The 14,095-nt window shown below is 36.7% G+C and overlaps 1 protein-coding gene across 1 annotated transcript; it reads left to right on the top strand.

Moving 5' to 3' along the window:
• Positions 1-646: 646 nt before the first annotated feature.
• Positions 647-13,456, top strand: nr5a1b (nuclear receptor subfamily 5, group A, member 1b). The gene is made up of 7 exons (XM_077194204.1): positions 647-767; positions 1,518-1,636; positions 2,024-2,165; positions 3,107-3,837; positions 10,682-10,801; positions 11,031-11,178; positions 12,680-13,456. The coding sequence occupies exons 2-7, from the start codon at positions 1,535-1,537 to the stop codon at positions 12,931-12,933; spliced, it is 1,497 nt and encodes a 498-aa protein (XP_077050319.1). The 5' UTR covers positions 647-767; positions 1,518-1,534; the 3' UTR covers positions 12,934-13,456.
• The last annotated feature ends 639 nt before the right edge of the window (positions 13,457-14,095 follow it).

The following is a 14,095-nucleotide window of genomic DNA, read 5'->3' as shown; positions in this document are numbered from 1 at the left end:
TGGATCATTTAAGTGTGCAAATGCTATTTACAAATAATTATCATAATAATGAATAAATGTAAGGTTACTTTAAGATTATTTGTGCACATGATGCTTTTTATTTTAACACGACAAAATAATGTTAGCACGTTCACAAAAACATTTTATGATCAATAAGTTATGACAACATATGTTTTTACATTGCTTTAACTCATAAAAATAAGTTAAGCAATTTCTAACTCATTTTTTAAGCCAGTTTCCTGTAAATTAGGTTGAGATGACTTAATCATCCAAGTTGGCTGTACTTAAGGAAACAACTTTTTTACAGTGTTGATTTAGCCTAAGTAGCCTATAGGCTATATGTTTGCTCAAGTAGGTAAGAGTCTCTCTTCATATAAGAACTCTTCATATAAGAGTTAATTTTAATCAGAAATTATTCAGTTAATTTGAACTAAAACGTTTTCATGTCTCCTCCCCATCCTTAGTACCTGTTTGCAGATAGGCGCTTCTTCCTGTCGCTCATTCACTCCTTTTTTGTATGTGTGTGCGTGCGCGCGCGTGTGCGAGAATATGAGGGCATGTCTACTGTGTGAACGCACAAGGCCAAACACTAATAAAGAGCTGCTGCCCTCGCGCTGTCCTCACAGACATCACGCAGGTTTTTACCGGGGAAACACGCACAAAGTGAACCGGCAGGCTCGCGCGGGTGTCGCGGCTCTAGTGATTAAATTCCTCGCGCTAAGATCAGCAGTACTGAAGCACCGCAGAGGAGCAGGAGTCACTGACAGGTAACAGTTCTTTCACTTCAACATCACATGCTTTCGTGAGTTCATTTGGACCCATTTGCATTCCAACCAAACAGCGTGAAAGAACGATTAGGCTATTCTATTGGTAGGCCTAAAGTAATATTTTTATATCACATAATTAGCCTATGTTTATGACAGCATCTGTAATATAGGCTATAGATATTTAACAAAATAATACAAATAGACAGCATTATTATTATTGCTCAATTAAATACACTAAATCATGCCGATGTAATATTTCCTTGTTAATTTAATGTGATGTGATTTTAGAAACATGTACTGCTAAAAAGCAGTTTAAGCGTAGACAGAAATTACAATGTCATCATGCTAAAGTGTCGACTATAATGAAATCTTTAAATGCACTAGAATTATCAATGAAAGGACCTGCTTTATTAAATGTAGGCCTGTATTAAGTAAAATGTATTAAGAAATTATTGTTCTTTTTTTTTATATCAGATCACATTTAAAATAAAGGTTCCAATTAGAACCGATAAAGATTTTACAATCTGGTGCATCAATATTTTTTTTAATGATCTAGTTCAATCCAGAGTTTCATGGAAATCCATCGATGTTCTGGTCCAGAAATGTAGCCTATAATGTAGGCCTAACTGCAATAAGATTTTTAATTTACAAAGAACCATAACGTTTTTGATACGAAGAAGGTTCTTTGCAGACCCGCTGAAGAACCTTTATTTTATCAGTGTGTGTGCGTGTGTGTGTGTGTGTGCGCAGGCGCTCGGCGGGGCGGGATGGACTACAGTTATGATACGGACCTGGAAGAGTTGTGTCCGGTGTGCGGGGATAAAGTTTCTGGCTATCATTATGGGTTATTAACCTGCGAGAGCTGCAAGGTAATAAATCATAAATCAAATAATCTACCTGTTTTGTTCAATTAAGAATCATTTGTTTAATTTAAATATTTAATTCAATATAGGCTATTTATATTTGTACGGGTCAGGTGAAGAAACAGCTCTGTAAGCATACAGATGCAGTTTCATTTTTTACATTGTATCAAATGATAGATTTTTTTATGATGATTTTTTAAAAAATATTAGGCTATTTAGATTGTTCTTGATGTCACTGCAAACAAAATAATAATTTATATGGTCCTTTTAAAGCTACCATGGTAATTGATTTTTTTCTAGAATTGCATTTTAAAGATATTAGGCTATTTATTAATTGTTTTGATTTTTTACCTTTGACGAATCGTAACAGTATTTATTTTTTTCATTATAAAGGGTTTCTTTAAGAGGACCGTACAGAATAACAAACGGTACACATGTGCAGAGAGTCAAGACTGTAAGATTGATAAAACCCAGAGGAAACGGTGTCCATTCTGCCGCTTCCAGAAATGTCTCAACGTCGGGATGCGGCTGGAGGGTGAGCGGAACAGTTTAATCTCAAATTCAGTTCAGTATAACTGCATCTGAAATTTATAACGTATATTTCGAGGTCAAATAATAATCAATTATTTAAGGGTTTACATTTGTAAATAATTTCGTATAAAATGGGTAATTGTTCATCCATTTTTTTCATTCTTAGAGCTTTTATTATTTATTTATTATTTTACTATCTTATTTATTATTCAAATGTACATGTATGTGTTATATACCCATGATAAATACAATCTGAACAAATATTATATTTTCTAAGGCATGTTGGTCTGTTTAAAAAAAAAAAAAAGAATCAGAATTTAAATTGCATTGCAGCCGGTTGATTAGTTTCAGGTGTAGATTTAGAATAAGAGAAAAGACCAGGGGGGAAAATCAACTGTGAAAAAAGAAAAAAAGAAATAGCAGTGCAGCTTCTTGCAAGGTCGCTATTATCTGCATCTTTGCGTTCCCGGCTGCGCGCGCTGCTTCTGGATCAAGGTTAAGTATTCATTTAAGCACGGCTCTATTTTAATCAGTCAGGCTATGGTATTTTTAACTAGTTCGTGAGTTAATAGAAGGACGAATTTTAGAAAAACGGACAAGAAGCAACATTCAACTTATAGAACATAATACTTCACTTCTAAAAACAAAGATTCCAATTAGAACCAAAAACGGTTTTACAGTTTTTGGTCATATAAGAACATTTCCAGTTCAACAAATGCATTATTATTATGTATTTATTTATTTATATACTTGAAAGCAAGAAACAAAGCAATAAATGAAATTTAATTATGCAGAACTTAATACAGAAATTTTTTAGTTGATATTATTTTTGTATAAAACTTTAGATGAATTATAACATCAATACTTTTATAACAATGAACACCATAATACAAATGAACATGAATTATAAAGCGCAATGTAATATGGTATTGTTTGTGCTCACAGCTGTCCGTGCCGACAGGATGCGAGGAGGGCGAAATAAATTCGGCCCCATGTACAAACGAGACCGGGCGTTAAAACAGCAGAAGAAAGCTCTCATCCGGGCCAGTGGCTTAAAGATGGAAGCCACGCCCCCTTTGCTGTCATCACCACAGTCTGACTACAGTTTTAGCACTGCTCTCTCCATTCCAGCTCAGAAAAACACACACCTGAACATCGGCACCTCACTGGCCCCGACCGATTATGAACGCAGCCTGTACGCATCCAGTTCCCTGAGCTTATCTGGCCCAATCCCGGCCCACACCCCTCTGCCAGCACAGTACCTATATCCAAACCTATCCGGCCGTGCCATCAAGTCAGAGTATCCCGACCACTACACAAGCTCAGAGCACTACACAAGCGCCAGCTCCCCAGAATCGGTCCCAGGCTACACGTACATGGATCAGACACGAGTTTCGACCAGCCCGCCACTGGCCCCACCGGGCTCCACGGTCCCACCACTGGTTCTGGAGTTTGTTCGCTGTGAGCAAGATGAGCTACAGGTGCAGAGCAAGATAAGCGCTCACCTGGCCCACCTGCAGCAGGAACAGAACTCTCGAAGTCAGGAGCAGAACACACGCCTCGCAGTCAAACAGGACCGACTCAGCACCTTCGGCCTGATGTGCCACATGGCCGACCAGACGCTCTTCTCCATCGTGGAATGGGCACGCAGCTGCATCTTCTTTAAGGAGCTCAAGGTGAGTGTGAACACAGTCAAAATCCTATTATATTCCGAATTATGAGAGGATTGACAGTAATGCACACCTCATCAGCACACACACACACAATAATGTTTGCATGTACGGAGCGGATGCAATCAGTGTGATGAGATGATGCTGACATGGATGAACAGGGAGCGTGTGTGTGTGTGTGTGTGTGTGTGTGTGTGTGTGTGTTTCTAGATAAACAGTCAGGCCTGCTGTGTTTGCTCTGTCCCATTTATATTGGTAGTGATGTCTGATTTGATGTCAAGTGATGTCAAAGATGTCTGTTCTTGTTGTAGGTCATTTTTAAAATGTATGTGTTTTTCTGCTATAAATGACGTAATTAACATGAAGCACTGGATTGTAATGAGGGTTTAAACTGGTGTTGATGGCAAAGACTGAGTATAGACTGAATTTAGATAATAATCACTATTGTGCACATTTATACACTAACGTTCAAATGTTTGGGGTTGGTAAGATTTTTTCATGTTTTTGAAAGAAGTCCACCAATGCTGGATTTGTTTGATCAAAAATATGGTAAAATTGTATTCTTGTTATTATCAATGATACACAATTGTTCAAAAGTTTGGGGTCAGTAATTTTTTTTAAAGAAATTAATTATTTTATTCAGGATGCATTAACTTGAAATATAAATAATTTGTATATAATTTGTCAGTTCCGATCAACTTAATGCATCCTGAATTAATTTCTTTAAAAAAAATACTGACCCCAAACTTTTGAACAATTGTGTAGTTATGTGTAGTTGCAAATACCAAATTAAAATATTGGGGTATCACAGAACTAAAAATACCTATTTTTATGAATTCATACTGGATACTGAACTGAATTCATTTAGTAGCATTTATTTTACATCACAAGATTATTAAACCATGACTGACTCGCTGGCGGTTTAGCGATATCTTCACAAATCCTGTGTTAACATAATCTGACTTGAAGAGGGATAATTTCTTTCATGTTTAAATTGTATTGATTGTAGAAGTTTGGATCTATTGATAATCCAAAATGCTACGATATATTTCGGGTTAATTTAAGAAGGTTCATTAACTTTTTTCTGGAGAATAATAGCGTCATAAAATTGAAAGCGATATAATGTCCATTATAACCCATGGCATTGAGGGGTCTTTAAATAAAACACTTGAGATTTGGTAGTCCTGAGGAGGTCTTTAAATAAACTCTAGTGTGTTTGTTGTCTTAGAGGAAATAGAGGATACACTCCTTTCTTCTGTTCATTCTGAGCTCCTGTCTCTCTCTGTAGTGTTTCCAAACTTTGCTGACAATGCAGCATGCACACAATGATACATTACAGCATTTGAATCTCTCTCTCTCTCTCACACACACACACACACACACACACACACACACACACATACACACACACACACACACACACACACACACACACACACACACACACACACACACACACACACACACACACACACACACAAACAAATAGAGATGAAATAGGGGTAGGAAACCGAGGCTTGGAAAAAAATAGGAAGGCCGAAGTAAAGTCTGAAATATTATTATTAAAATAAAATAAAAAGACAAAGGAAAAATGGTGTGATTTCCAATCCCTGTCTGTGTGTGTGTGTGTATGTGTGTGTGTGTGTGTGGTCCTGGTAAACCCTACATTATGGGGACCAAATGTTCTCACTAAGATAGTTCTAGCAGTTATTTTTAAACCTTATCGTGACGCTTTTTTGGTTACCATGGAAAACAGCTTATAACCCATACTAAGTGGGGTTTTTTGTTTTGAAGATGTAAAAATGCAGAAAGTTTTCTGTGATGGATAGGTTTGGGGCTAGGGTTAGTGTAAGGGGATAGAATATACAGTTTGTACAGTATAAAAATCATTATGTCTATGGGATGTCCTCATAAAACATGGAGACCCAGTGTGTGTGTGTGTGTGTGTGTGTGTGTGTGTGTGTGTGTGTGTGTGTGTGTGTGTGTGTGTGTGCGCGCGCGCGCGTGTGTGTGCGCGCGCGCGTGTGTGTGCGCGCGTGTGTGTGGGGGTTACCAACAGCATTCCACTCCAGATAAGGGGAGAATGTGAATGCTGCAGTGTGTTCAGTCTGGCCTGCGTGTGAAGGTTTTTCTAATTCAACAAGTCTCTGTCATTTTAATTAATCAGATTACTCCAGAAAATATAGTTGTTTTACTCATTTGAATATTATTCACTCCTAAAAATAAAGATTTATATTAGAAAGAAAGTTGTTGTTTTTTACATTCTGATGTCATAAGGACATCTTTTTACTGACCTTTTTATTTAGTAATTCTTTAGAAACTAATACTCTGATCTGAACAACCTAAACTGTGACATCAAGATGTTTTTTAATCTCTAAAGTACCCAATGAAAAGACTAAACCTAAGAACCTTTGAAGAATCTTTCATTTTAAGAGTGTGTGCAGTTTACATTGTAGAACAAAATTCAAGTTTCAAGTTGTGTTTACCACAGACCTTATTTTACTCAGCATGTACATAATGATACATTACAGCATTTCAACCACACACACTCAATATACAGTACATAGTATCACTTGCCAATTTTTCTTACACACACACACGGACAACTAAAATCTCGAGGGAACCAGTGGTGAATTAGTCTTCCGGCGTCATTCCTGCTGCTCCATCTGTTTGATTTAGTCTGCTAACTACAGGTCAGGAGATGATGTTGCTGGCTCACAGTAATAACAGGATTGCCCATAATTATTGTCTTTTACTATTTACTTGTCAGTGTTCTTGTCAAAATACACTGTTTTCATTGGACAAAATATACAATCTTTTAGTTTGTTAGTCATGCTGTTTAAAGAGGCATCATTGTTTCAGAATTAATATTAATAATTCCTTATTTTGAAAAAGTGTATTTAAACTTATTTTATTTAGCTAAGCTATTTCAGCAACTTTAATGTAGGCCTAAAGTACAATAATTATGTAAGCTATATTAATACCATGGAAGTTTCTGTAAGTGAAAGGCCACAACTGACTGACTCTAAACACACACTCACTTAACTACAGTACTAATACCATCATCACTTCCTCTGTCTGTGCTGATGGACTCTTTCCACCTCATACTGTTACCTGAACAGGTGTGTTCATACACACATATCACACCCACACACACGCCGGATGTGAACTGTTAGTTTATTTACCGTCTGAGGACTAATATATGCAGACCTCATTCAGTATGAGTGTGACAGTTTAAAAAAAATGTTTTGGATGGTTTGTGTGCATCTCTATCTACAGACAAGGACTCTGTGTTCTAGCAAACAACTTGCAAACAGTTTGCAGTATAGCATTTTCTTTGTATGCCTGCAATACACTGATGACTTACATTTCATTCAAAATTTTGAGGTCGGTAAATGTTTTTGAAAGAAGATTCTTATGCTCACCGAGGCTGCATTTATTTGATCAAAAATATAGTAAAACAGTTACACACTGTGGAATATTACTACAATTAAAAAATGACTGTTATCTATTTGACTATTCCACATATCTTATTGTTTTCAATTATGCACGACGTTTATTTACTCAATCATGGCAACGGTTTTCCTCCCTTTTTTTTAGGTGAAGTGAACTAATCACTTTTTACAGTAAACTGCATTCTCAGTGTAGCTTATGTCCTCTTTCGTCTGTTTGTTATTTTTTTCTTCCTCATTCACACAGCTTGATATGTGTGTCCTGGGTCAAAATCCCAAATTCCTGCAACACAAAAAAGAGGCGGGTTTATTCCACAAAGATACAACGGAGAGAGAAATAGCTACAAGAATAAAGCCTGTGTTGTGGAAGTCTGGGTCAGCGGGCAGGTATTATCGCAGATAAATGAGGGTTACAAAATATATAAAGCGCTGACAGGGAAGTGTTGTGGTGTTCAAGTGTGGACGTGAATGTGGATGCGTGTGTGTGCGATTTCAGAGTCAACAGCTACTGCTGAGAAATGGACAAGGGTCTTGTTTTACTCATAATCTTTTCAGAGTAAAGCTTTTTCTCTGTCCCATATAAAAGCCCACACCGGGGTGCTAAGGGCATTTGACACTCTCCAAAAGCGGCTTCACACAACACTTATAGTGATGCCGCTGAGGACAAACTGAAAAATACTAGTACACTAATGGTAGTAAGTTGCAAGTCCAGTATTCAAAAGGAAAGTCTGTTTTTATGAAAGTCCTTATTGTAGCACTCATTTTCTTTGGGCTTTTTGTCACTTTGATAAATCAATAAGCCTATTTTTCTTTATCATTTTTTCTTGGCCAGTCATGGATTACTTGGTGCTTTAGATGAGAAAAGACCACATTTTCACACAAAATATAATTAGAAAGCAAAAAAACAAAAAAACCTGAATGCCGCTCAATGAACCAAATGAGATTTTTAAATGAGATTGTGGCTATTAACGCTTGGATATTCCTTTTTGTTGCACAATGCATTATATTTCATACTACTTTTAAAGTCAATATGAAACAAGTAACTTGAGAGAATCATTTATTTGCTTTCAAATTGCTATCTATCTATCTATCTATCTATCTATCTATCTATCTATCTATCTATCTATCTATCTATCTATCTATCTATCTATCTATCTATCTATCTATCTATCTATCTATCTGTCTATCTGTCTATCTATCTATCTATCTATCTATCTATCTATCTATCTATCTATCTATCTAACAATTTTATTTATTTATTCATTAATGTATTTGCATTCAAAATGCATAGTTTTAATGAGAATGATATATGGCCATTTTAATATGGCTCACTGCTTTGTTTTGAGATTCTGGTTGTCCCGTTTTGCTGTTATGTGACTCTGAATGTTATTTCTGAACTTATTTCTACTTTAATCACGGGCACTGTGCTTTAAAACATAGGCCTGTTGTTTGATCATATTTTGCTAGCTTGATTCTAAGCATTGCAAAACACTAGCTATCAGCAGGTTCACTTCCAGTTAAATATGTAGTGGGTTTTAATGTTTATTCGTGAATGCTGCTGAAAATTCAGAAAGCTTTTTCTTTTCAAATATGAAATGAATTGCTTCAAAAGCACTTCAGTCATTGTATTCTACAGTCAGAACATTCACTAGCTTTAGCCCATACTTCACTTTAATAAGCTAGTGTTACTTGCTTTTTCTCCATTTATTTGTATGCAAATGACAAGATGCTAAAAGGATAGCTTAAAAATGAAAATATCATAATTTACTCACCCTCATGTCATTTAATTTCCACATCATGTGTTCTTCCTCTTTTGGATTTTTGGGTGAATTATAAAGACATACTTGATTTCATATTTGAGAGCACTAGTTGCTTGTGACTAATTTTGCTGATTGCAGGGGTACAGAAATTGTGCCATTCCTTAGATTTAAATTTATGCTTTTTACAGTACGGTGAAATAGTGTTTAATGACATTCACCTCAGCATTCATTGCTTTCCTCCATTTGCATAGAAAGCTATTGTGCGTTTTTTGTCTGTCTATTGCTGTAGACACACAGGTACAGTGTTCAACAGATGCGCACATGCAAGACTCCAGCTACCTTCACTGTGTGCAGAATGTGCCGTACAATCTCTCGTCATGGCAACAGGAGTGTGGCATAAAGGGATTGATCTAGCGTCCAATTCTATGTGCTTTAAAAAAATAGCGAGTGCGTTTCTGCTGCAATTAACTGTGCCGCCTCGGGAGGCTTCTTTGGGGTCACGGATCTCGTTTGCAACAGTGAGCCGAAAGTTGTCTCTGTAGAATTATATCATACACATAACTGGATAGTTTCATATCATCCACATAAATGGATAGTTTCAATCCAATTATACCTGTACTGGACAGGACTGTGGACTGTGAAGCACAATAGCGGGCAGCTACTGCAGTTCTTTTAATGAACACTGAATCACATCCACGGCTCTGCTAACCTGAATGATGGTTCAATCCATTCTGTTCCATTTGTATACAGTAACTTAGGCGGTGGAAAACTTGCAGCTCTCAGAGAAGTGTGTGTGTGTGTGTGTGTGTGTGTGTGTGTGTGTGTGTGTGTGTGTGTGTGTGTGTGTGTGTGTGTGTGTGTGTGTGTGTGTGTGTGTGTGTGTGTGTGTGTGTGTGTGTGTGTGTGTGTGTGTGTGTGTGTGTGTGTGTGTTAAATATGTAGGCTATTTTAACTTTTAAAAGGAAATATCAAATTTCATAATATCTCAAATAGAGTCTTACTAAAGTCTCCTTTAGAGTTTCAGATTTCAATAATTTCTCACATTTTGCTTAAATGTGCCATTTTCCATTTCATATTTATACATCTCTATCCTTTTATATTTTATCTTTGTCTCATTTGTTTCCATTTTTATTAATTTTTTTTATCTTAGAAATTTAGATGAGATAAACAAATGAAATAATGTTCTTATTAAATAAAATATAAGTGATATGTAAATACTATAAACAAATGTAAATATTAGTGTAAATTCATTGTAAAAAATATTTTCATGATTTGTTATCACAACTTTTTATCTTTTGACAAATAAACTTAGATAATTAATGTGGTTCAGATACCATAATATTTTGAGTTAGGGTTAATCTCCTTCATTGTATTAACTTTTAAATGAAAAATTTTAAGGAAACCATGTTAACTTACTTTTTTAAGTGAAACAAATAATTATTTTTTTACAGTGATAAAATAAAATGAAATAATAATAATACATATCAGTAAATATAACTAAGTTTTCAGAGATTTGAAACAATTATATGATCTACGAAGCTTCTGAGCAATTATATTTCCATAATGCAAATGCATATTTACACAAATATTTGTACATTTCATGTCCATTTTCATTTATTCTCTCTCTCTGCTCCACAGGTGGGAGATCAGATGAAGTTGCTGCATAACTGCTGGAGTGAGCTTCTTGTGCTGGACTACATCGCCAGACAGTTGCATCATGGGAAAGAGGACAGTGTGCTTCTCATTACTGGACAGGAGGTAACACACACACACACAGACACACACACACACAGACACACACACACACACACACACACACACACACACACACACACACACACACACACACACACACACACACACACACACACACACACACACACACACACACACACACACACACACACACACACACACACACACACACACACACACACACACACTGGATCCACTCAATTGATGTTTAGCATATGTGTGTGTGGGTCAGGTTGAGCTGGCGTCTTTGCTGGCCCAGGCAGGGGTCACTCTGAGCGGGATGATACAGAGAGGTCAGGAGCTGGTGCATCGTCTACAAGAGCTTCAGCTGGACCGCAGAGAAACCGCCTGTCTCAAATACCTCATCCTCTTTAACCCAGGTGAGACAGCACGTGCTATTACTGTAGCTTTGATGTGATTGGCTGACGTCTTTGCATCTAAACTGCTGAACTGCTATGTGTCTCTGGACACTGTTCAAATGTTTGGGGATTTTTTACAAATATTTTTGAAAGTAGTCATTTATGCTCACCAAGGCTGCATTTATTTGATCAAAAATACAATAAGAACAGTAATATTGTGAAATATTTTTACTATTAAGTTTTGTTTTCTATTTTAATATTTTAAAATGTAATTTATTTCTGTGATTAAAGCTGAATTTTCAGCATCATTACTCCAGTCTTCAGTGTCACATGATCCTTCAGAAATCATTCTAATGATGATTTTCTGCTCAACAAACATTTCCAATTATTATCAATGTTGACAACTGTGCTGCTTTATATTTTTGTGGAAACAGTGAAACCTTTTTTTTGGACACCAGGATTCTTCGATACATAGAAAGTTTAAAATAACAGCATTAGATATAGAAATCTTATGTAACATTAAAAGTCTTTACTGTCACTTTTGATCAATTTAACTTGTGCCTTGCTGAATAAATGTTTCAATGTCTTTAAAAACTAACAAACTTTTAAACACATTCATGTGCTCATAGTTGTGACATCATAACTAAGATGATGTTTGTTGCTTATTTTACATAAATCATTGGAGAGTAAGATTTGCATCGTAAATAAACAGTATGTCTATTGAGCAGCTTTTTATTATAATTTCAAAAGACCCAAAGTGATTATATTCTCATTCCGCTCAAGTGTTTGAATGAGTTTTACTTCTTAACTAACTCCAAATCGTCTTCGTATCATTGTGGAAGAGGTGGGAAATTTCCTCTCTTTCTCTGTCTCTCTCCCTCCGTTCAACGCTGCTGCTGATATTGTAATAGTTTAATATAAAAGACATTTTTATAGCCACCGCGGTGGCACCGTCACCCTGTCCTCGGTGTCTTATTGAGCGTATCTATGTTTCCCCCGCTGGGGTTTGACCGAGGCTAATTAACTTCTCAAAAGACGAATATTGCATTGATTTTGATCCACACTAACGAGGACGCGTGTGTATCAGGCTATTTGTCGTGAGTGGCAGCGTGTTTTGTGTGGTGCGGGCCGTGCGCTAACTGGGTAATGGACTTAATTAAAATGAAAGCCTTCTGAATCGCTCCTGTTTACAAAGGCAGGGAGCCGGACCACGTATCCACTCGCAGACGCACACACACCGTCTATAGCGAGACTCCGGCTCAAAAGAAGTTTAATGGATTGACCCCATATTCGTCCGTGCTGCCGTGGCCCTCTCTTTCTCAGCTTCAGGAGAAAATGCTCCTTTATTGTTCGCGTTCCCTTAAGTGAGAGCAATTTAGCTCCAACAAAAGCTGCTTTTCATAATAAGAGTGCCTGAGAGATGTGTGTGTGTGTTTGTGTGCGTTCAGAAAGTGCTTGAAAACCCATTTTCCACTCATGCCGTCTTTAATGAGACTCTATCGGTGCATCTCTCACTCTGCAGATGTGAAACTGTTGGAAAACCAGCCTTACGTCGAGAGCGTGTACGAGCAGGTGAACGCCGCGCTGTTGGAGTACACACTGTATGCGTATCCGCAATTCCCGGACAGGTTTAGCCAGATCCTGCTACGCCTTCCCGAGCTCAGAGCGCTGAGCGCGCAAGCCGAAGACTACCTGTGCTACAAACACCTGAGCGGAGAGGTGCCCTGCAACAACCTCCTCATAGAAATGCTGCATGCCAAGAGAACCTGCATCTGACACAAACGCACATTCACACACACAACAGCCTGATTCCTTCGCAGATGACGCTGTTATCATGTTTTGCAGCAGTCATCTCTCTCACACATAGAACCTCATCAACCATGCCACTGTGTTTCTGAAAGAAGAAGAGGGGAGATGTCAGTGTTAATGACTGTGTTTATAATATACTCTTTAAAATAAAGGTTCCTTATTGGCATCCATCGTAACATCCATGGAAGCTTTCAATTACACAAAAGTTTCTTTAAAATTTTCTTTATAGTGGGAAAAATGGTTATTTTAAGAACTGTTCACTGAAAGGTTCTTTGGGGAACCAAAAATGGTCCTTCTATGGCATCGATGCAAATAAAAAAAAAGAAGCCTTTTGGAACCTCTATTTTTAATGTATAGGGCGCTGCAGGAATGACATGTTTTTTAAGGCCAGCCCTGAGGTTTGCATCACCCAGGTTCCCTCGACAAAAACACATTAGGATTTTTTCATTGGCTTTTGAGTTATAAGCTCTGTGACTAACAAAAGTTATGATTCTTACAGGCTTTGCTCATCAAGATCATCTTCAAAAATTAACAAGCCTAAATACAATTTCCAGAAGTAAAAAAGTTACACATGGGCTATAAAGGAACTACACCAAGGTCACAAGACATTGACATTGATTTGAATGTTTTGCTAACAATCCCATTAAGTTACAAAATCATCATTTCTGAATGTTGCCTGAACGTTCAGAACTATCTTGGTTATACAGACATTAAGGGGACGTTATGTTTTGTAATCTTGAAAACATTATGGGAGCTTTACTTTTAAATGTTCTCTAAACAATCTGAAGTAATAACATGTAAAAAATGTTGGACAAACATCCAACTAAAACATGTGTGTGTGTATATATATATATATATATATATATATATATATATATATATATATATAGCCACTTGTTAGCAACCACCTTTTTCAAGACAAATCTCGGTAATACTTTGCTTAAAGCCTTCTTGTATAATGCGTTACAAAGGTATTCATAATACGTTATAATAATTATATCTTTTCATAAATAATTGTAACCAAAGTTAAAATGTATTATAATATTTGCAGATTCATTGTTACATCTGACATTGGTTGTTTGTCATGCATTATATTGCACTATATGCACTATATTTTCTAAAGGCATAA

This window comes from Siphateles boraxobius, unplaced genomic scaffold (assembly GCF_051911475.1).
Source record: "Siphateles boraxobius isolate OS27281-9 unplaced genomic scaffold, OSU_SipBor_1 11, whole genome shotgun sequence".
NCBI classification, from domain to species: domain Eukaryota; kingdom Metazoa; phylum Chordata; class Actinopteri; order Cypriniformes; family Leuciscidae; genus Siphateles; species Siphateles boraxobius.
Note: the sequence above shows the minus strand (reverse complement) of the source record. Positions and strands in the feature narration are given on the sequence as shown.

Bases quoted from the DNA above. Each gene is read 5' to 3' on its own strand.
- nr5a1b (XM_077194204.1), top strand. From the start codon at position 1,535: ATGGACTACAGTTATGATACGGACCTGGAAGAGTTGTGTCCGGTGTGC. The intron at 3,838-10,681 runs GTGAGTGTGAAC...TCTGCTCCACAG, and splicing joins TCTTCTTTAAGGAGCTCAAG to GTGGGAGATCAGATGAAGTT. The intron at 11,179-12,679 runs GTGAGACAGCAC...CTCACTCTGCAG, and splicing joins CCTCATCCTCTTTAACCCAG to ATGTGAAACTGTTGGAAAAC.